This window comes from Myxocyprinus asiaticus, chromosome 10 (genome assembly GCF_019703515.2).
Source record: "Myxocyprinus asiaticus isolate MX2 ecotype Aquarium Trade chromosome 10, UBuf_Myxa_2, whole genome shotgun sequence".
Classification (NCBI taxonomy): Eukaryota; Metazoa; Chordata; class Actinopteri; order Cypriniformes; family Catostomidae; genus Myxocyprinus; species Myxocyprinus asiaticus.
In genome coordinates this window covers 23,548,459-23,572,629 of record NC_059353.1, presented here as the reverse complement: position 1 = coordinate 23,572,629, position 24,171 = coordinate 23,548,459, and the positions used below count along the sequence as shown (strand labels likewise).

General features: G+C 37.0%; 1 protein-coding gene across 7 annotated transcripts in view; it reads left to right on the top strand.

Annotated features, from left to right (window-relative positions):
• The window catches only part of LOC127446948 (uncharacterized), a 48,954-nt gene extending 31,013 nt beyond the window's left edge, over nucleotides 1-17,941 (top strand). For all 7 annotated transcript variants that reach the window (XM_051708319.1, XM_051708322.1, XM_051708320.1 and 4 more), the window contains 10 exons: nucleotides 2,898-3,043; nucleotides 3,181-3,299; nucleotides 3,408-3,532; nucleotides 3,752-3,849; nucleotides 5,462-5,598; nucleotides 13,181-13,305; nucleotides 13,421-13,566; nucleotides 15,055-15,157; nucleotides 15,983-16,125; nucleotides 17,162-17,941. In XM_051708319.1, coding sequence (XP_051564279.1) covers nucleotides 2,898-3,043; nucleotides 3,181-3,299; nucleotides 3,408-3,532; nucleotides 3,752-3,849; nucleotides 5,462-5,598; nucleotides 13,181-13,305; nucleotides 13,421-13,566; nucleotides 15,055-15,157; nucleotides 15,983-16,125; nucleotides 17,162-17,285 — 1,266 coding nt within the window. In that variant the 3' untranslated portion in view covers nucleotides 17,286-17,941. The remainder of the gene's footprint in view (nucleotides 1-2,897; nucleotides 3,044-3,180; nucleotides 3,300-3,407; nucleotides 3,533-3,751; nucleotides 3,850-5,461; nucleotides 5,599-13,180; nucleotides 13,306-13,420; nucleotides 13,567-15,054; nucleotides 15,158-15,982; nucleotides 16,126-17,161) is intronic.
• Nucleotides 17,942-24,171: the final 6,230 nt, after the last annotated feature.

Here is a 24,171-nt window from a genome sequence, read left to right as displayed (position 1 = left end):
GGGTTAGTAGTGATGCAGGTTTTCTGAGTTTATTTTATGATATAATGATTGGCTGCCTGTATATTATCCCTTACTTAGCATTATATTATTACTCCAGTAGTTCCTAGTTCAATATGACATACACTGATCAGCCACAACATTAAAACCACTGATAGGTGAAGTGAATAACATTTATTATCTCATTACAATGGCACCTGTCAAGGGGTAGGATATATTATGCATCAAGTGAACAATCAGTTCTTCAATTTCATGTGTTGGAAGCAGGAAAATTGGCAAGTGTAAGGATCTGAGTGACTTTGACAAGGGCCAAATTGTGATGGCTAAATGAATGGGTCAGAGCATCTCCAAAACGGCAGATCTTGTGGGGTGTTCCCAGTATGCAGTGGTTAGTACCTACCAAAAGTGGTCCAAAGGAAGGACAACCGGTGAACCGGCAACAGGGTCATGGGTGCCCAAGGCTCAATGATGCGCGTGGGAAGTGAAGGTTAGCCCGTCTGGTCAGATCCCACAGAAGAGCTACTGTAGCACAAATTGCTGAAAAACTTAATGCTGTCATGATATAAAGGTGTCAGAACACACAGTGTATCACAGCTTAATGCGGATGGGGCCATAGCCGCAGACTGGTCAGAGTGTCCATGCTGACCCCTGTCCACTGCCGAAATTGCCTACAATGGGCATGTGAGCGTCATGTAGACCATGTAGTAATGGAAGAAGGTTGCCTGGTCTGATGAGTCACATTTTCTTTTGGATCATGTGGATGGCCGGTGTGTCGTTTACCTGGGGAAGAGATGGCAGCAGGATGCATCATGGATGCATCAAGGCAGACCGGAGGAGGCAGTGTGATGCTCTGGGCAATGTTCAGCTGGGAAACGTTGGGTCCTGGCATTCATGTGGATGTTACTTTGACATGTACCACCTGCCTAAAGATAGTTGCAGACCACGTACACCCCTTCATGGCAACGGTATTCCCTGATGGCAGTGGCCTCTTTCAGCATGATAATGCGCCCTGCCAAACTGCAAAAATTGTTCAGGAATGGTTTGAGGAACATGACAAAGAGTTCAGGGTGTTGACTTGGCCTCCAAATTTCCCAGATCTCAATCCGATTGAGCATCTATGGGATGTGCTGGACCAACAAATCCGATCCATGGAGGCCCCACCTCGCAACTTACAGGACTTAAAAGGACCTGCTGCTAACATCTTGGTGCCAGATACCACAGGACACCTTCAGTGGTCTTGTGGAGTCCATGCCTTGATGAGTCGAGCTGGTTTGGTGGCACGAGGGGGACCTACATGATATTAGGCAGGTGGTTTTAATGTTGTGGCTGATCGATGTATAAAGAATGTTTACCCTAGTGTGCATAGGCTGTACTTTCAAAATTCAACTCTTATGCCAGGTTTAAAAAAAATTTATTCAAACATATCCAAGGTCGGTTGATGTCAGGTAAAGTGGACTATCAGGTAAAATGGGCCAAATTAGGTTGGAGTGTCATAGTTCCTTAAGATTAAATATATAATAACTTTAAACTATTTTAATCTTTCACCACAAAGAGAAGTATGTCATTTCTGCCACACTAGCGTCACCAAACGAAAAACAAACAAACATTGTTTTCAAAAAGTTTTTTGAAACAGCCTCCATTTGCCATTTGTCAAACAAACAGATATTCCTGCCTGAAACTCACACTATTGGTTAAGCCACTGTTACAGTTTCTGGCTGGATGGGCCACTCAAACAAATAGGAATGTTTAAAAGTGCTACAGTCACATTGTTTACAGTTTTGGGGAAATAAACCTACAAATGAAAATATTTTAACATCGGAAAAACATACTGCTTTCAATTTTTTTTACAGAGCAGATTGGAAAATGTGCTTTGACATTTTAATGCTGCTATAGATTTATTTACCAAAAAGTGTCCTGTTTAACCTCAATTCTCCTTTAGCATTCACTGTTTATACTGGTTGGTTTGCATTGTTATTTGTTATATTATAGAAAAGGAGCATCATTTTTTGTTGAATGACAATGAAGCATTTTGCATTCAAATGTTTATTTCTTTTAGTTAGTACATGAAAATAATGTATAAATTAATTAGAAAAAGTTAAAACAACAGAGGAGTGTGCTGGAATCTGCACTGGGCTGACCCTAACATTTTGGGGGCCCTAAGCAGATTTTCAAACAGTGGCCACCTACCTACAAGTACACCTATCCAAACACACTTATCATCAATAACCAAGCAAGTTCAAATTGTGCAAATAAACAGGTCTATTTAATCAAAAGCATAAAGTTTAAAAATGCATAACTATTAACTGTAGTTTATTAGCACAGGTGTATCTACTTCAGAAGTACAAAAAAAACAAAACAAAACAAAACAAAAAACATCTTTTTTAAACCAAACACACATATCACAAATTAACAAATAGCTTATATTTAATGAAATTATGTGCAAATCAATAAGAAAGAATTAACGTAATACAGCAGATGATATTTACACTTATTGTAAGTAATGGCATATGCTATTTGCACCCTGGTGTATGATAAAACAGTATATAATCTAACAACATACTGAGTGTATGTAGTATAAGTATTGTGACTGAACTTAACTACATCACTGGCAGTGGGAAGAAACGCACCCGATGTGTCATGTAATGGTACCATGTCACTGCTGTCTTTAAATGCAAAGCACGACTTTAAAGCGGTGTATTCAGGTTCAGGAAATAGGTTGCTTATTAGGTAGGGCCGGCTCTATCTGCAGAGGAAAAATTACACCGTACTGTATTAGCAGTATACACACTTGTGTAATATTCTGAAGATGGTGGAAAATGTGGAAAAGTGCATTTTGGCAAATTCTTAGATTAAATTAAATGGATTTGAATTTACTTCATATTTGTGCCCTTGTTGATTAGGTGCATGTTCATGGACTTCAGGCACATGGAAGAACATTATTGTATGATGCATTAAATCATGGACTTGAAGAACTTAACAAAGTCAGAGAGAGATTTCCAGATTGCAGATGTCGCATCATATGCTTGACAGATGGTGAAGATTTTGGGTGTGTTTTCATTTTAAAATATTATCTTCCTCTCTAGCATTCCTATTGCTGGTTCAGTCCAGTTTGAATATCACTAAAGTTTATTTCAAATGTGAAAGTATCTAAAAGCATACCCCCCCCCCCCCAACATAATATAGATCACGGTTGAATCCAGTTCATGTTGCAACCCAGCTGATGACCTCAAACATTGTTGTCGATGCTGTGCTCCTTGGTAAAGTCCAGAATAATGTGTTGCACGGAATAAGCAATGTTACAGGTATCTTTTTTCTGCAACTGGTAACTTTAGGCTACATCCAATATTATTTTCATAAGATAATTATTCTAGGATCTACAGGATACACTAAATTCTTTGTTTGTGCTATAGGTGGTTGCTGTTTTAAGCCTGAAACAAGCAAAGCAGCCTTGCAACTCTTCGAGATGGAAACAGTCTTGTCATTGGAACTGAGGAAGAAAAAGAAATGCTTTGAAATATCATCTGTTTCTAAAATGGTATAGCATATAAGATAACTATTACATTTCATTTATTTAGTTCATGAATACACATTCTTTGCCTTGAAATATGCTATGACCCTGAACAACTAAAAATGTTATGCAAAAACATACTTTTTTATTTCTAAAAACAAATAGTATATGCATATGTTGTATATAGTATTAGATTTTAAAATGTCAGTTTTATCACCAGTTGTTTTATACTGATATATTTGACAGGAGGATCTTAAGAATATTTTTGAGACCTATGGCTATGATGTCAAACCAGAGGTGAAACTACCTCCACAGATACACAAAAAAGTGACAATGACAGAAAAGTAAGGGCTGACATAAAACAGAATTGAAATGTACTACATTAAATCACATACTTGTTAAAGGAATAGTTCACCCACAAAGGAAAATTCTCTCATCATTTACTCATCCTCATGCCATCCAAGATGTGTATGGCTTTCTTCTGATTTTTAGAAGAATTTCTAAACTCTGGTTCATACAATGCAAGTAAACTGTGACCAAAACTTTGAAGATCCAAAAGCACAGAAAGCAGCATAGAAGTAATCCATATGACTCCAGTGGTTAAATCCATATATTCAGAAGTTATATGATAGGTGTGGGTGAGGGTTCCAGATCAATATTTAAGTCCTTTTCTGCTATAAATCTCCACTTTCACATTCTTCATGCATATCACCACCTACTGGGCAGGAAGGACAATTTCTAGTAAAAAAGGACTTAAATATTGATCTGTTTCTCACCCACACCTTTCATATTGCTTCTGAAGATATGGATTTAACCACTGAAGTCTTATAGATTAATTTCATGTGGCCTTTGTGCTTTTTCAAACTTTAAAGTTCTGGCCACCACTCACTTGCATTGTATGGACCTACAGAGCTGAGATATTCTTCTAAACATTTTTGTTTGTGATCAGAAGAAAAAAGAAATGCATACACCACTGGGATTGTAACAAGGCTGGCAACAGGTAGACGAAGAGACGATAATGTGTGATGGACACAAGTGCAGTTTTATTTACAAATGTGATATCCAAAAAAACATAACTCCAAACGTGAACAAAACAAAAACTTGACATGACTCGACTATGAACTTGGCATAAACAATAACACAACATTACACAAACAATACCTGACAAGAGACAATGGCAAACATGAGGGCTTAAATACACAGACATGAGTAACAAGTAAACAAGACAACCAATCACAAGACTGAACTAATAAACAAGATAACAAGAAAATGACCATGAACCAGTGACATAACAGAACTAATAACAAGACTATAACCAATGGGAACAGGACACATGAACATGAGGGAAACAGGATAATCACATGACATGACATGGCAGGGAAACAGGAAATAACATAACATGCCATGGAAATACTTTTCAAAATAAGAGACATTAACACAAAACATGAACATAAACACATCTAGACATGACAGGGATGGCATGAGGATGAGTAAATGATGAGATAATTTTTGAGAATGTTTTCATTTCTGGGTGAACTATTCATTTAATATCACAGTATAATATTAAAACAATAATAATAACAATATAGGCCTATATTGCAGAATTCAGCTATGTAAAGAAGAAAAAGTATTGCTTGAATGTAACATACATTGATTTGTGTAAAGCTGGTCATTAAAAAGATTCTTATTCTAATAGTTATCTTTAATAAGTATAATAATAATTCAAACATTTAAAGCATAAATTTGGATTTAGTTTTTTAAACCTTGATCTCTATAGCATGAAAAAATAAACTAACACAAACACACACACAAAACACATGACTTTATACTGAGTATCCAAATAAAATAAATAAACAATTAATAAAATAAGATAAATGATAAACCTGATTGAAATTCAGAAAAAATTGTAGAAATATAAATATAAGAATCTTCTAATCCATGCAAAACTACTTGCAGTGCTTTGAAAAAGAAAATCATGGAATCCAAGACGGGGCGCTTTTTGGAGAAGGACAAACGAATTTTGGAAGAGCTCAAGAATCTTCACTGTGACCCTCACCCTTTCTTCACAGTGCTGCCTTCAGAGACAGATTTCAGTAAGTATGAGTAGATACTGTCTACACTTAATGGGGTCATGTCATGAGAAATACAATTTTCCTTGATATTTTGACATATAAGAGGTCATTCTACTATAAAAGCATATTGTACCTTTCAGAAGTTGAAACTTAGTCCCCAGTTCAATAAATGTGTTTATTGAAACCAAGCTGCAAATTCATCTCGTTCTCTACTACCACAACTTCCCTATGTCACTAGGTGGTCCATTAATTCATGACCCTCTACAGCAAAAAAACATCAAGGCCTACTTTATGCCATTGCATCCTTGGTCCTGCCCACGGGTGCTTTAGTTCGTAAACTGAGACAGAGCAGCACACTAGTGTATAAATTTAGGTTTCTATATATATATATATATATATATATATATATATATATATATATATATATATATATATATATATATACAGGTGCATCTCAATAAATTAGAATGTCATGGAAAAGTTCATTTATTTCAGTAATTCAACTCAAATTGTGAAACTCGTGTATTAAATAAATTCAATGCACACAGACTGAAGTAGTTTAAGTCTTTGGTTCTTTTAATTGTGATGATTTTGGCTCACATTTAACAAGAACCCACCAATTCACTATCTCAAAAAATTAGAATATGGTGACATGCCAATCAGCTAATCAACTCAAAACACATGCAAAGGTTTCCTGAGCCTTCAAAATGGTCTCTCAGTTTGATTCACTAGGCTACACAATCATGGGGAAGACTGCTGATCTGACAGTTGTCCAGAAGACAATCATTGACACCCTTCACAAGGAGGGTAAGCCACAAACATTCATTGCCAAAGAAGCTGGCTGTTCACAGAGTGCTGTATCCAAGCATGTTAACAGAAAGTTAAGTGGAAGGAAAAAGTGTGGAAGAAAAAGATGCACAACCAACCGAGAGAACCGCAGCCTTATGATTGTCAAGCAAAATCGATTCAGGAATTTGGGTGAACTTCACAAGGAATGGACTGAGGCTGGGGTCAAGGCATCAAGAGCCACCACACACAGACATGTCAAGGAATTTGGCTACAGTTGTCGTATTCCTCTTGTTAAGCCACTCCTGAACCACAGACAACGTCAGAGGCGTCTTACCTGGGCTGAGGAGAAGAAGAACTGGACTGTTGCCCAGTGGTCCAAAGTCCTCTTTTCAGATGAGAGCAAGTTTTGTATTTCATTTGGAAACCAAGGTCCTAGAGTCTGGAGGAAGGGTGGAGAAGCTCATAGCCCAAGTTGCTTGAAGTCCAGTGTTAAGTTTCCACAGTCTGTGATGATTTGGGGTGCAATGTCATCTGCTGGTGTTGGTCCATTGTGTTTTTTGAAAACCAAAGTCACTGCACCCGTTTACCAAGAAATTTTGGAGCACTTCGTGCTTCCTTCTGCTGACCAGCTTTTTAAAGATGCTGATTTCATTTCCCAGCAGGATTTGGCACCTGCCCACACTGCCAAAAGCACCAAAAGTTGGTTAAATGACCATGGTGTTGGTGTGCTTGACTGGCCAGCAAACTCACCAGACCTGAACCCCATAGAGAATCTATGGGGTATTGTCAAGAGGAAAATGAGAAACAAGAGACCAAAAAATGCAGATGAGCTGAAGGCCACTGTCAAAGAAACCTGGGCTTCCATACCACCTCAGCAGTGCCACAAACTGATCACCTCCATGCCACGCCGAACTGAGGCAGTAATTAAAGCAAAAGGAGCCCCTACCAAGTATTGAGTACATATACAGTAAATGAACATACTTTCCAGAAGGCCAACAATTCACTAAAAATGTTTTTTTTATTGGTCTTATGATGTATTCTAATTTTTTGAGATAGTGAATTGGTGGGTTTTTGTTAAATGTGAGCCAAAATCATCACAATTAAAAGAACCAAAGACTTAAACTACTTCAGTCTGTGTGCACTGAATTTATTTAATACACGAGTTTCACAATTTGAGTTGAATTACTGAAATAAATGAACTTTTCCACGACATTCTAATTTATTGAGATGCACCTGTATATATACACACACACACACATTGTATATAAACATGCACTAGACAGGCATCTTTATCTCAGTCCAGTTTTAAAAGATTCGGTGTCAAGTTACAACTCTGCAAAGAAGGAGCCATTCGGTTTTGAAAATGTTGTCTCAAAACTTCCGGTCTAGCGATTTCTATGTACAGTAGTTCTATATGGTGTTGATGTCAAAGTGTAATTAGCTAGCAAAGTGGTTTTACAGGTTATAGAGTTTCCAAAATTTATCATGAGTATTTAAAAGTGTTCAGGGGATGTCATAACAACTGGAAGCAGAGTGGGGAGATTTTAAAACAAGAGTACTTCATTCATAAAGCCACAAGATCCTACCTTCACGCTGTGGACATACTGATATGCCTCTTTGTTCATGAAAATCCAAGAGACAACACAAAGACATTAAAAATATCTCTGTACGACACCTCTAACCATCTTCTTGTGTCATTCACACATCACGTTATAGTGTAGGTGAGCAGATTTAATCTGGACAGGGGAAGGGGTGCCACTATATAGTTGTAGCGCCAGTGCAAAATGGAATGGAACAAATTGGCATACTGGTAAAAAGCCAATGAATCTGCACTGTCCAGCCTGTGAACCTTTTAACTCATTGTTTCTAAAGTTCATCAAGTGTCTGAAGTGGATGTTGGCCACTGAGAAGATGCCAGAAAATGTAAGGCGCATTTCAAAACTTCATCTAACGCTGGCTGTTGCGTTTGGATTGATGCATGATAAACGAGCATGATTTCTTTTTATTTGGAAAATTTGAAAAGCACACAAGTAGTAATTTTGTGATTTAAGCAGAGTGAACGGGAAAAATTGTATTGAGCCCAATGTGTTACAACATATTTTCTGGAGGGACAGATAAAATTACATAATGTGAAAAGATTGTCTATATTTTTAATTCAAGAGTGTACTGTAGGATTACTGCCTTGCTAATGTAACTAGTTCTATTGTATTTTGCCAGATATTCAAGTCAATTTCTTCTAATAATCCCAGTTACATATGAACATATGTTTAATACTTATTTCATTATTAATCAGCACAGCTAAATATCGTACATTTTCTGATGTGCCAATTATGTGTGAAAGCAGTGTGTAAATGCAGTCGACATTCTCATCTCTGTGATTTATACAGACATCACTTATCCCGTGCGAATAACCCAAGTGAGGTCTCAATACCGTCTTTGACAAGCCAGGCGCAAAATCCAAACAAAATCCTCTTAAAAGATGCCAGTGCCAAAAGCAGGGCAGCCTTAAAAGTCAGAAACTTGTCTGAAATTAATGCCAAGGCCTCAAACGGGGCATCTGAGAGACACCACAGACTCAAACACCACAGACAAATCCCATGTGTTCTGACTGGAATCCTCCAGGAGAGAGAACAGTCTTGAGAACCACGTGTGAGATGGCCAATACGGCACCACTAACAGGAGTTGAACTCAGTCCTCCCGATCCTCCTGACTGCCTCGAATTCTCCGGAAGGAAATATCTCTGTGCCAACAGCACCACCCACATCTAGACAACTTATGTACCATGTAAGCTGCTGGCCCATCCAGACTCTGTATGCTGGACGGCCATTAGACACAGCGCCCCAACCCATGCATGAGATGTCTGTGGTAATCACTTTGCGGCGACAAACCTGTCCCAATAGATCGCCCGACTCCAGAAAGTGGGTTTGTTTCCATGGTAACAAGGCCCTGCAGCATCCGCATGTCACTTTGAGAGGACGAAGCATGTGCAACGGTGGGTGACTCCTCTTTCTCTCTCTTTCTGAGAAGGGTAGAATTCTTTTATTGCCCCTTTCTGCAAGAGAATATAATTTCCTGAACTAGAAATGGAGCTTCCTGAGCATTGACTACTGTTGGAATTGCCCTGTTTACAGGTGGGACTTGTCTGAATTGAATGGCATAATCAGGTTTTAACGTTCAAATAAACCAATTGGACACAGTCTGTAACTGCTGCCAAGCTGATAAGCAGACAGACAGTGGGGTTATCACAGGGATAACAAGATGGCTTGGTTTTGGCGGCTGCCTTATATGCACTGACACAGTGGAGTCAATGGTGAAAACTCTTGTGCCCTCACCACAACGGCTTATTGAGGGGGGTTTAATAAATATTTTTGCCTTTATTAAAAATGTATTACTTACTGTACATAAAAATGTATTACTTCAATTTTTGTGGATCATCTTCTAAGACAATGGCCTTGTCCCAAATGGAACCCTACACCCTTTCAGTCATCCTCCATGTCTAGACTTTGGTGATGTAAGCAAGTGCTACTGATGGGGTGCTAGTCAGCTAGTCCATGAGGGTTCATGAGTCAAAAAAGCGTGGGACGGACTTGAAGCCTTCGGTCAGATGACACATTTTATACACTGTTTTTCTTATACATAAAATTTTACACATTATTATAAAAAAATAAAATAAAAAAAATTCATGACATTGGTAAAGGAACACACTTTAAACTCACTCTTGAGTATCTGTTTTCATTAAAAACTTCCAAGCAACACACTGACAATAAAGCATTACGAGATTTATTCATGAACCTCTGAAATACGATGCGCACATAACTACAACAACAAAACCCCATTATTGTAAATATTTAGAGCACAAATAGGCATGACTCGGACACCTGGATGGTTGAATGCAGATGCTTAAAACAGTCAAATATATAGAAAAGAGAACATAAGTCTCACACACAAAAACAAAAACAAAAAAACAGCAACTTGCCCCCTCACAACAACTTCTCTTCTCTGTTGACGGATGTGCCAGTGCGAGGGCTGGGCAATAAGGTTGACCAATAACCAGACGAGTTTCATCCCCTCCCGTCCAGCCCCCTGTCATTTACATGAAACGATCACATCAATTAGCAAACAACATGGTGATATGGTGTATTTCATGTTGCTCCCCTCCTAAAACCCTCTTCCCTATCCTTAACTATCCTGGTTGCGTGTCCGCTGGCTTTAATTTTTACACTTCGGATAAGGACGAATATTGGAGATTTCGTTTTGTGATGTGAGGACATGTGGCTGGAGCTTATTTATACTTTTTTTGTGCAGCCAGAGATTTCTTGGGATGTACAGGTCGATTAAGTGTCCTTTATTTATTATGTTTGGTGCATTGTGATTAAAAACATGGATATATTGTTTTTTACTCACTTGTTTTTCATTTATCTATATTGGCACAACGGCTGCCGCCCCATTGTGAGCAAAGACCGCGATGTGCTATCTGTGTTTGTGGGCTGGTTATGTAGTAATGCTGACAGTTAGAACATTCGGTTCTGAAAACTTTTAAAAAGCTGGCCGGTATTGAGATCGCTTCTCAAGTTTTCCCAGCAAGCGACTCTGACATGAGCATCATGTTGGAAAGGTGTGTGCGTGTGTGTGTGTGTGTGGCTGTAAACTAAAGCCTATTGGCTATTTTTAAAAATGCGAGGAGTCGTTGACATGTCCTGCCCCCAATTCCTGTTTCAGTAGGAAATACGTCAGAACAGCAAATCGAAGAGCACTCGTCAAGGCACTATAGTACAACTTTAAGAGTGCTAAGCGCAGCCACGAAGTTTTGGTATTTTTGTGCAAGCATGCGCGAAGTATTGGCGCAAGTGGGTTTGGCGAAATTGCTAATGGGCTGGGTCGAGTGCAATTTAGTTTTGAGATTTTTCTCTGGTTATTGCACCGTCTTTGTCCTATTACATAGTCCATTCCCTGTGAAGCACCAGCGATATAAACAAGACAGCACATTCATAAGAAGTTGGTAGTGCAAATGGACTGTTAGCAGTCCATTTGCTAGTTAGAAATATGGACTTATGTTACTTTGAGCAATAACTGCATCCTTGAATGTCAGGCATATTTCTATGACAGTGACATGCACCTTTTATACGCTTGGGAAATGTAGTTCTTGTCTAGAATTTGGATCTAGACTCCGTTAAATTATAGAGAATTGAAGTATTATTAATAATTTTCATCTACTGACACACAAATCATGGCTAGTATTAACAGTGATTGTATTGGTCTTCCAGTCTAGGCTGTGGATTGAGGGATTTTTGCACACATTTCACTTCTACCAATCAATTTTTATTTTGAAAAATGCTATTCATTTATTTAAAATTAATAAATGGTAAATTGGGTTTTGAACTCGCAGCTACATTGGTACAGCTAGTAAAAACATGCATCAAACATCCACACCAACCCAGCCTTGTTTTTTTTTAAGTTTTTGTTTTTTTTTAGATATGCAGCCAATAACCTACAAACAAGGATAATGCCTAAACTAAAACTCTGCAAAATAAATTCAGCTGATACATGTGTTAACGGACTGTGATAATGGCCTACTCGGACAACACATTGTTTCATAGAGCTGGCAGAAAATACTCAAAACAGACACTAGCAGCGTATCTATCAACCACAATAATGTAACACTGAGCAGCAGCTGTCAGAGTCGCATTGGAGTGACGTCACCTCCCCTCTTTGAATGATTGGCTAGAGGAGGAGCTGACGATCAAGAACTAGTGGACCATTGGGGACACAAAATGTCCCCTGATTTACACGAAACTCTACTCACAAGTTTTGGAAAACTAAGCGCAGGACTTGGTAACAAAAGCAAAGAAAAATACAGTGTAAACGTTCCAAAAAAAAAAAAAATTGTCAGAGAGCACAAATAAACAGTAATATAACCAAGAAAAACTTGATTTTGTTTGCAATTCTGATGACTTTGCTTGAATTTTTCTTTTTTCTTTTTCTTTTTTTTGCAGCATATTTTAAATGTGTTTATATATATTTTTAATTCATGCTTGTTATTTTTTTATCTGCGCTTATTTATTTTTGCGCTTATTATTTTTTGATTCACGCTTATAATTTTTGGATCGGTGACTGCAATACATTTGAGGATTTAGAGGGATACAGAGCACTCATTAGCACCTCTCAGTGGGAGGTGTTAATCACTTGACTGACAGGACTCCCTGCTGAGTTAATGGCTTCAAGCACTGAAAAGACACGCCTGTTTTGTTTGAAAAAATCATTCTGTCACTGAGATGAACTGACAAGATGACAAGCTGATCTGAACTTTTTTTTTCTTCACACTCAGCTGCATAAAATTCATAGTGATTCTGTCATTCTGAAGAAATAATAAAAAAGCAACTAATGATGGATAAAAATAACCTTGATGGACATTTTACAGTTCTGGTGCATTTTAAAATATAACCTTGTGAAAGCCAACCGAACCATGAAGATAATGCAACATAGTAACCTTTTTAGCCCCAGTTTCAGAACAGCCAAGCAAGCTACAGGTCTGAAAATGTCCCAAATCACAGTGTTGCAATTGCAATTTTACTCTTGCTGTTATTTTGTCAGAGAGAGATAGTTGTGGTGAGTTGTTATGTATGTCACCCCTCCACCATTTTTAATTGGTCAAGTGTGTCATACCTCTGACTGAAGAGAGTGAGATCTCAGCAAAACAGTCTGCATGTGTGACACCCTCGGCCAAAATGAGTTGTATCGAGTATGCTGGTGTAGAGCCAGCTTTGCATGTCTAAAGCCTATGTGCCATTATATAATACATTTTTTTGCTCCTCAGCCTTTTGGAAGATTCTTATGGAAGGTCCTTCTGATACTCCTTATGAAAATGGAGTCTTTGAGCTGTATTGTGAGTTCGGTCCTGAGTACCCTGTGAAACCACCTCTTGTGAGATTCTTCACCCCTGTATCCTTTTTCTCTGCATTCAACTTGCTGTTCTCACACATGGGAATTCCATGCAATGATTTGGCTCCTGTATTTTTCATTTTATTTTCATAACAGTTCCTTAACTCTTATAAAGGTTTACCATTGCAATGTGAACAGTGAGGGAAGAATCTGTCACAACATATTTGACCGAAATTACTCAGCCCACATTACCATGAGAGAGATCCTGGATGCCATATTTGGGCTCATGATCGCCCCTGAACCAAGTGATCCTCTGGATAGGTAAACAAAATATATAAAAACATAATGTTATAGCAAATCAACCCCCGACAAGTTGATCATGACCCAGACACAAAGCAGAGGGGTCTTGTATCAACCTGAATGGGTTAATTTTGCAATAATGACTGTCTGGCTGTACATATTCCTGCTTATTACACTGCTACTTAACAAATAAGTATACATGGACATGCATTATTTATTTGAATTCAAAATAAAAAAATTTGTTTACTTGCTGCAACACCAGAGTGACGAGAAAGCATAGCTTTGCTCGCGTTCTATCTGAAAACATATATACACTGGATGAGCGCGGTCAGTTAAACAGTGCTGCTAACGACAACCATCATTATTCAGAAACATTCGACTGCTGAATGCAGCTATTGACCAATCAGAATCAAGTTGAGAACAGTGTATTTAGGACACTTAAAAATGTAAGAATGTCATTGCTTTACAGAACAAAATATCAAAGTGCCATTTATTTTAAAGACAGACTGCACAGGCACACTTTTCAAGCAAGAGATTTCACAAAAACTCAGATTATAAAACAATAGATAAACTGTTCAAAATAAAGAAAGATTTATTAGGACACTTTCTAGTTTTCAAACTTAAACATGTCCATAGTTAATGTGTTGAACAACACCTGTGGTTACTCTGCAAGGACACCTGTGGAACTGAATAGGCCTATACAGTACATCCACTGAAAATCACAGGGGGACCAAATGGTTAAAAGCAATTTCAAATATGGCTGAAGTAAGTGAAGTAAGTTCTGGGAAAAGGTCTGGCATTGTTTGTTTGCAGATGCCACTTAGATTGACATTTTTATTATAAAGGCAATTAAATAAATGCAATTTTAATTGTGGCTATCTACCTTTTTCCTGAGCAACCACTGGGCAGCGCTATGATTTCTGTTTCTGGTCTCGAGACGCACTTTAAAAACTTCAAAACGAGCGATCCAGATGGAGAGCAACAACCATTTAAGTTTTTTTGGAGTAAAAATGTATTTGTCCTGATGTTGGTTGTCATTACAACTCAAAGTAGTTAATGGTATCAACGTAACTAACCTCGGACCATGGCTTTATGACATCTACATACTGACTCTGGCTGACTGAGGCACTGTCATTAAAAAACGGTAATCTCGACTCTGTAAAGTATTGGCACTATACAGCCACGCTTTTTGACCATTTTTACAAATGTAATACCTTAAACGTAACATTACCACTAAGAATATACGCCAATACGAGTGATAACACTGGAGACAGAAAATTTAAAACAGTTGAATTGTGGAACACATCCGCATTCAGGAAAAAGTTGGATGCAGGAAAGTTGCAGATTTGTAGGGTGTGAATTTGTAGAACATTTGATGTAAACATGTTGTGTTTCAACTGCACTACAGGCAGAATAATGTTTGGCCCATCTAATCATCTGAATCAACATGAGGTAATTCTTTGAGAAAATAATGGATACTAATCCAGTTTTGGTTTATAATTTATTAAGCATTTTGGCAGAAGAATTCCAGTCGGACAAACACAAATATGAGGATGAAGCCAAGAAAAGCACAGAACGGTATGCAAATTCCTCAGTGGATGAACTGGAAAAGGTAATTCTGAAATTACAATTCCATACAGAAACTCCATCACTGAATACATTTGCAAAACAAACCCATACATATGTACAATAGTTAGATAGATAGATAGACAGACAGACAGACAGACAGACAGACAGAGAGACAGACAGACAGACAGATGCTGGCTGTCTTACCGCTATAGTGGATTTTATGTATCTTTGACCACCTCAAAGGATATGAGGTACCACAACCCCAAGCTGGGAACCACAACAAAATTCTCCCATGTGGCCATAGTTGGAACTACAGTCATAGGCATGCACAACAGTCCTGAGACCAAAACTATGCTCTTTCACTTTGTTCTTTGAATGGATGTCAAAGGTACTCCTAACCCAAACCCTAAACCTAACCCTAACTCTATAATAATCAATACTGTATAAAATAATATTGTATATAGTACAATACTAGCACCCCAAAAAAATTTTTTCACTTCTTTGCAAATGCAGTATCTCACTACTTAGAGATGAAAAATGATATGAAGTCAAAGGCACAGTGATTTTATGGGTGATTTGGGGGTGTGGTAGGGGGGATTTCATTGCATAGTGTGGCTTGTCTGAAATGCAGTACATCGTGTCTGAATTATGGTGGAAAAACAAATGACAATAGCTTGTGTGATCATGTTGGCATCTCAGGGATCATAAGGAAGCCTAGACTGGTTCCACTAAAGACACCCTTTTGTAGTTAAATAGTTAACTTTATGTAGAAGCCCATTTTTGAATTCACAAGTTGAGAATTTGAAGGGTATTTTTAAAATCAACCAAAAATAATTGTATTCATGTTATTTTTTACATTATGTTTCAGAAATATGTGGGTCCAGAATTAGCCAACATGGCCATACCTCCTAATCTAATTTGTCCTCTGACAAAAAAATTGTTTGTTGATCCAGTAAAAACTAATAAGGGATGGGTGTATGAACGGCATGCTATAGAGCAATATCTACGGAGGTAAGTTACTAAAGTCTATTTTAAACGTGTTTTGGAATACTGTATTCTTTTTATTCATTTTCAGTGGCGGTGCCGAGGGGCACCATTAGAATTTTTGGGCTCCCTCATTGCAACCTTTAACTTTTTTTTTCATAAACATGGTAATTTGTAATAAATGTAAACATAAGTATGATTTCACATTTTAAATAGTTAATTCAAATAATTAAGCTACATAATTAATAGGAATAACTATATACTGGACAATAAATGAACATCAGAATCAGAATCAGAATTAGCTTTATTGCCAAGTGTGCTTACACATACAAGGAATTTGTCTTGGTGACAGAAGCTTCCAGTACACAACAATACAAAACAGCAAAAAGACTTTTAAAAAATAATTAAAATTGAATAAAAAAAATATAAATATTGAAAAGAAAAAAGTATATATAGAATAGACAATATATATATATATATATATATATATATATATATATATATACACACACGCACACATACATACACATATACACATACATATACACACACACGCACACATATGTATATACATACATACACATACATATACACACATATACACATATTGGATAATATAAAAAGACTAAGCTGTGTATTGCACATTAATTATTGCTCAAAGGGGCAGTTTTAACTGTTCATGAGATGGATTGCCTGGGGGAAAAAACTGTTCCTGTGCCTGACGGTTCTGGTGTCCAGAAGGCAACAGTTCAAAAAGGTAGTGGGCAGGGTGAGTGTGGTACATAGCCATATTAGAATGTTTGATCAAGTAATTTTAGTGAGTTGGGACTTTGCTTCTCATAGAAATTTTGTCTTTTTATGTGGGATACCTAAAGGCAAACATAACCAGATTTTTCACCCTACAATCAAAGACCATTAAAATAACAGATTTTATGTAGGAAAAATGATAGCTTGTCCAACTTTTTTCATTCAAGACTCATTCCTAACTCTTGTTTGTAGTGACTGTGTGTATGTGCAGAAGTACATTTATAATTATATGTGGCTTTTGGTAATATTATTTCAGGCATGGAAGTAAAGATCCACAGACAAATATATTGCTACGAAGAACGGACTTGAAACTAGACAGGAATATGCAAAAGGCTGTAAAGGAATTTCGCAGATCACAGATTCAGGAAACAGCTGTTTAAAAAAGAATATCTAAATTGTATTCAGATTTATTAAATTATGATAATCTGAATGGATGTAGACTATTTGAGTAGCTCAAGCCATATTTTTTTTCATATTTTTTTTAAATACTTTATCTCAGCATTTTAAGGCTAAAAAAGAAGCTTTAATTGTTTATTTTAGATAATGTAAGTTATCCAGTTATCCAAAATGTTGTCAGTTGTATGATTTACTCTGTTAATCAATCAGACATGAATTATTGATGATAACATATACTGTATGTAGTAACAAAAATTAAATACGAAAATGAAATAAGTAATGCTTAATGTTGGATATCAATAGAATTTAGTATCCTGCTTTTGGTGATTTAATTTTGCAAAAATTGAGCAAATAATGACAATGTCTATTATTCTATTTTCTGTCTTTCTTCCTGCTCATATCCATAAGATGATGCCAAATGTTTCTTTTTTTTTTTTTTTTTACCTTGAAGACTTGGTGAAGAGGGTAAAAAGCCAAAACAAATCTTTATCTTTTCAATGTTTTCTAAACTTTTGTACTTTCATATTTTGAATTTATATTGGACATTTCATTTTTTTTTTGTTTTATCGGATGTAAGAGCAAAAAAAAAATGGGACTTTGTTGAGGGAGAAAAACAATAAAAAGTAATAAAAATATTAAATCAGCCTACCTTTATGTTGAATCAGTCTAAAACTGCTCCTTTATTTGTTGCTGTGGACAGCTAATTCAAGTTTTATGTTAAAGCCGGCATGAGCCAAAAATTTGGACGAGTTCCATATTGTGACGTATTTCCATGTGAAACGGCTTATTTATTTCATTTTTTATTGCCAGGATATAAACAAAATTCATAAAAAGGTCAAATGTTTAGATTAAACAATGTACATTAGAATAGAAAAAAGACAGAAGGGCACCAAGTATAAAAGCACAGGATACTACATTTCAATACTTAACAAAATAATTTAAAGAGGTAGCACAATTTTATAGTCTTAAGATCTTTGGTGTTCTTTAAAGGTGAAATGGTTTGGATGGATTGCTTGACTTCTTTTTCAAATACAATAAATAAGGGTTTATAATTACTGAATTTACTTCGGTGAGTGTGAAATTTAGCAAACAGCAACAAAATACTCATTCTTTTTAGTTTTGCTGACTGTATAAAAACCAAACAACACATCCTGAAACAACATTGAGAAATTAAAAAGTAAAATTTCCTTAATAAATTTCTATCCAAAATAATTGTGTAAATGGACAGTCCCAAAAGATGTGAAGTGCAGATTAATTTGGGGCATCACAAAAAGAGCAGTTTTTATCTGTATTAAACCTATTAAAATATAATTTGGCTGGGTAAAATCTATGTAATAACTTGAACAACACTTTCCTTACTTTATTAGTTATCATTAAAAGGCAGCATCCACACTTTTTTCCAATCAACATTATTAACAAAGTTCTCCCAATACTACACTTCATATGGAATTGTTACGAGTTCTTTTTGGAAAAGAGACCTAATTCCAAAATTGCATGTTGAAGGACGTTATAAAAAGTACAGTTTCTCAACAGTTTCAAACAGATATAAAGAAACAGGTGAAGAGTTTGGTGATCTAACAGCCTCCTGTAGTAGCATAACAGGTAACCCTTCCAATAATCAAAACAAGCAAGTACAACTCCCCCATTATTTATGCCATGATCAATGGAAACATGGGTAAATGCTTCACACTGCACACAAAACTCTGTAGTTACTAGGGGTGTGGCCGAAGCCAAATACCTTATTCGGAAAGTCACGAATAATGAAATCAAAATGAATAACGAATTCATCCGAATAATAAAAAAAATATTCAAAAGACTGATCATCCAACGAGCACAGGTATAAAGAGATATTTTCAATAAACATACTCAAAATTACAAAGCAATGATGAGTCTGTGAAGCCAATATTACTGCGGTGTAAACCTTATGAATGAAAATGCAGTTCATCGGACGGCCACGGTCTCGACTCCGTTTCAGTCTCCGTTAACTGTGTCAGAAATCTAATGTTGTCAAGAGTAACATTAACTAAGATACTATATCATACACACATTTTCCACTTTTTAAAATGTGTTAACACATTAACACCAACTGTTTCACAAAATTCACACGTAAGGATTTATAAACCAACCTGAGCGTGATTTTGAATTCCTCACCAGAGAAGTGATGATTTTATAGCGGAGCCCATCTGCTCCTCTCTTAAAGCTGACCACATTTATATCCACATCACCAGTTACGGTAACTGCATGGTTTGCATGGAGTTCAAAAGCTCCATAGAGGTTAAAATACTTGTAAATCTATTCAGAATATTCCTGCACACGGAGAATTGCAGAAAAAACAAATCATGCACATTTTCCCCGCTTTTTCTCTTCTATAAATGTATAGTGGCTCGCTCTTGCAATTTATTCCACTGCATTTAGCTCATTCTGCACATGTAATTTAACTAAATAATTATGTTAAACTCCACATTATGTTAAAATATGTGCACACAAAATAAGCTTCGACTGTAGCCTGTTATAAAACTTTCTGATATAAATTCATGGTGCTTTCACCTGTTTGTAGGCTTAATTAATTGTGAGAGACCTCTTGCTTGGTTGGGAAGGAGGAAGCAGGAGCCGGGTGAACATCCAAACGTAATTTATTCACACTTTTCAGTGTACAAACATAATCGCCTTTTCAGCCTGACAAATAAACACCAATACACACAGCATTGCTAGATGTGGAGCACGGGTAGAACTCATTCTCCACTCATCTCCCCCAGCCTCACTCTGCCCAGCGTTGCCTGACCCCGCCCCGATAACAACATAATTTATTTCTCATTTCTTTTAATGTCTGTATTTGTATTTAATTGCATTTCACAATTGCTTGACACCTCATGCCTCCAGAATAACTTTGTTACACTTGCATACTGCACATAAACTTAAACATATACTTGCACAATGCAGACATAAACCAAAATTCTGTTTCAGCAAATGCCAAAAATACCAGGAGAAACCGATGCTATAAACATATTCCACAGTTAATGTAGCCTACATATCCAGCTTCATATGGTGAGGAAAAAATTAAGAATATCTCAATAATATAATTAAATAATAATAATAATACTAATTAAATAGGCCTATCTGAGGCATATTTTATATACAGAAACTATAAATGTAAGAGAGTTACATTTTAAAACTACTTTTGAGACATTTCCGGTTTAAGCCACGCCCACATACGGTTCTATCCAAATACAGAGAAAGATACAGATAATGGCTTTGCTGCACACCCCTAATAGTTACAAAAAAGACCTTTTGAATTAAGTAGTTGGGAAACAGTCAAAAAAAAAAACTCTCAAACCAAATGTTAAAAAAATAAAGACTTGTATAAAATGTTTTGGTTGTGCCAAATAAAATACAGGTGAGGGGAGAAATTGTGTTTAAACATTAAGTACCATGCAAGTAATACTTGTTTGTGGAATTTTGATAATTTGTAAGGGATTTTAGCAATATTATAGTTACAGATAAATAAAAAAAGGGCATATCACCTAACTTGGAAAAGTAGTAGTTGGGGATAAAATTCCAGATTTGGATTACACACAATCTGCCTGATCCAACTGATCTTGAAAGTGTTATTCAAAGATGAAAAATTAAGAAAAAAATTCAACCCACCATATTCATTGGTATTCATTATTACTGGCTTCTTGACATAGTGAGTTTTGTTTTTCCATGTAAAACTAAAAAGCATTTTATCGATAAATCTACATGTTGCACTGTTGACATGCAGAGAAAGAGCAGAGAAAGAGCAACATAAGTAAACCTTGAAATGCACTCGGCTTTAGCAAGCAGTGTTCTACCACTCAAGGTTAAGTCACTCTGCAACCACAAATGTAATCTTCTTTGGGCCTTTCCTATAACAGGGTTGAAATTTAGAGTACATCTATTACCTTGATTTCTGATTATTATAATACCTAAATATTTAATTTGAGATTTAACTGGAATACTGTAAATAGAGGGTGTTACACAATATTTAATAGCTGTAAACTCACATTTATTTATGTTTAAATTAAGGCCTAAGGCTTTAGAAAACATTTTACATGGTCAATTGCAAAAGGGATTTGGGAAGCTTCTCTTAAAAATAAAGTGGTGTCATCTGCTAACTGACTAATAATAACTGACTGATTTTGCTTATAAAAGATGAAGGCAACTGTGCAGATAGCAGGAATAAATAGGGGGAGATGGGACAGCCTTGACTAACTCCTCTAGATAGGTTTAATCTAGGTGAAGTGCCATTTTTTTTTATTTTTTATTATTTATTTGATCGAGCAACTCCCATTATTTAAAAGGGTTTTGATTACTTTGCAGGACCTATCCCCAAAACCAAATGTATATAAATATTTTTTATTTTTTAAATCAAAAGTAACAGTCAGTAATTGGTGTGGCCACCAGCTGCATTAAGTACTGCAGTGCATCTCCTCCTCATGGACTGCACGAGATTTGCCAGTTCTTCCACCAAGGCCCTTGCAAGTTCCTGGACATTTCTGGGGAGAATGGCCCTAGCCCTCACCCTCCGATCCAACAGGTCCCAGACATGCTCAATGGGATTGAGATCCAGGCTCTTCTCTTCGCTGGCTCAACACTGACATTCCTGTCTTGCAGGAAATCATGCACAGAACGAGCAGTATGGCTGGTGGCATTGTCATGCTGGAGGGTCATGTCAGAATGAGCCTGCAAGAAGGGTACCACATGAGGGAGGAGGATGTCTTCCATGTAATGCACAGCGTTGAGATTGCCTGCAATGACAACAAGCTCAGTCCGATGATGCTGTGTCACACCACCCCAGACCACGATGGACCCTCCACCTTCAAATCAACCCCGATCCAAAGTACAGACCTCGGTGTAACGCTCATTCCTTCGACGATAAACGCGAGTCCGACCATCACACCTGGTGAGACAAAACCACGACTCATCAGTGAAAAGCACTTTTTGCCAGTCCTGTCTGGTCCAGCGAAGGTGGGTGTGTGCCCATAGGCGACATTGTTGCCGGTGATGTCTGGTAAGGACCTGCCTTACAACAGGCCAACAAGCCCTCAATCCAGCCTCTCTCAGCCTATTGCGGACAGTCTGAGCACCGATGGAGGGATTGTGCATTCCTGGTGTAACTCGGGCAGTTGTTGTTGCCATCATGTACCTGTTCCACAGGTGTGATATTCGGATGTACCGATCCTGTGCAGGTGTTGTTACACGTGGTCTGCCACTGTGAGGACGATCAGCTGTCCTTCCTGTCTCCCTGTAGCGCTGTCTTAGATGTCTCACAGTACGGATATTGCAATTTTTTGCCCTGGCCACATCTGCAGTCCTCATGCCTCCATGCAGCATGCCTAAGGCACGTTCACGCAGATGAGCAGGGACCCTGGGCATCTTTCTTTTGGTGTTTTTCAGAGTCAGCAGAAAGGTCGCTTTAGTGTCTTAAGTTTTTATATCTGTGACCTTAATTGCCTACCATCTGTAAGCTGTTAGAGTTTTAAGGACCGTTTCACAGGTGCATGTTCATTAATTGTTTATGGTTCATTGAACAAGCATGGAAAACATTGTTTAAACTCTTTATAATAAAGATTTGTAAAGTTATTTGGATTTTTACAAAATTATCTTTAAAATACAGTGTCCTGAAAAAGGGACGTTTCTTTTTTTGCTGAGTTTATAAGAGCCAACACTTTGTAGTCATTATTAAGCAAACAGATAGGATGCCAATTGTCAATTAAAAGTAAATCTTTCTTGGGTTTTGGAATAAGAGTAATTAAACCTTAAGTCAAGGTGGGTGAAAGAGCTTCACTCTGTATGCTTTCTTCAAAAATCTTAACTAAAAAAGGGAATAGTTCTTAATAAAGCAATTTGTCGAATTTTGCACTAAGCCCATCAGTTCCCAGTGATTTATTAGTTTTGAGTTCTTTAATTGAGGTAATTACATCTTGTGAAGTAATTTATTTTCGCAGAGGTTCCTATCACTAACTGAAATAATTTTAACATTTGTAATAGAACCCAAAAATGTACAAGATGCCTTTTCTGAGTAATTGCATTTGTAGAGATTACTATAGAAATTAGCACAAAAGCATGCCATTTCTTGAGGGTTGTAAGTGGCTGTCTCATCAATGTTCAGAGTTTCAATAAATGAAGTTTTTAATCGGCTCATTTCTAATCTAAAATAATATGCTGAATTGCGTTCTCCCTCCTCCACCCATTTTTGTCTAGATTTTACATAGGCGCCCTACACTCTATATGTGTACGTCATCTAATTTAGATTGAAAATCAGCATTTTCCCGCTTATTATCTTCAGAAAGTAGAAGGTTGCAATTTTAGACACCATTTTCCTTGGCTCTTTTCATTTTAGCTAAGTTACTGCCATTTTTTCTAAAATACTTTCAAATTTCTAATTTCAGCAAATTCCCATTGACAACAATATGCATCTAGAGCTAAAGCTCTCCTCCAGTATTGCTCTGTTAATCAGGTAATATTCTTTTTGGCCTCTCCAAACTGGAGAAGGGAGTTGTTCAGCTTCCAGTAAAAAGGAACTGAACTGGAATTAAGGCATGCAGAAAGACGAACCTTAAGAGAAATAGCTCTTTGATATGTAAGAGGTGTGGCATGAATATTGATTGAGCTGCAGCTATCTACTATAGGTTTTAAGACATAAGCCAATAATCTATTTGAGACTGCTTGGAATAACCTAGTCCTGACTGCTCAAGGTATAGAGCCTCTGCTGTGGGAATGTCTCTCTCCAAATGTCAACAATGCTAAATTGTGAAACGGTTTATTGAACAAGAAATAAATGAAGGGCAGGGGTGGGTGTAGGGGTTGGCCTTTAGGGATAAGGGCCACCCCCCTAGGGTAAGATGGTGC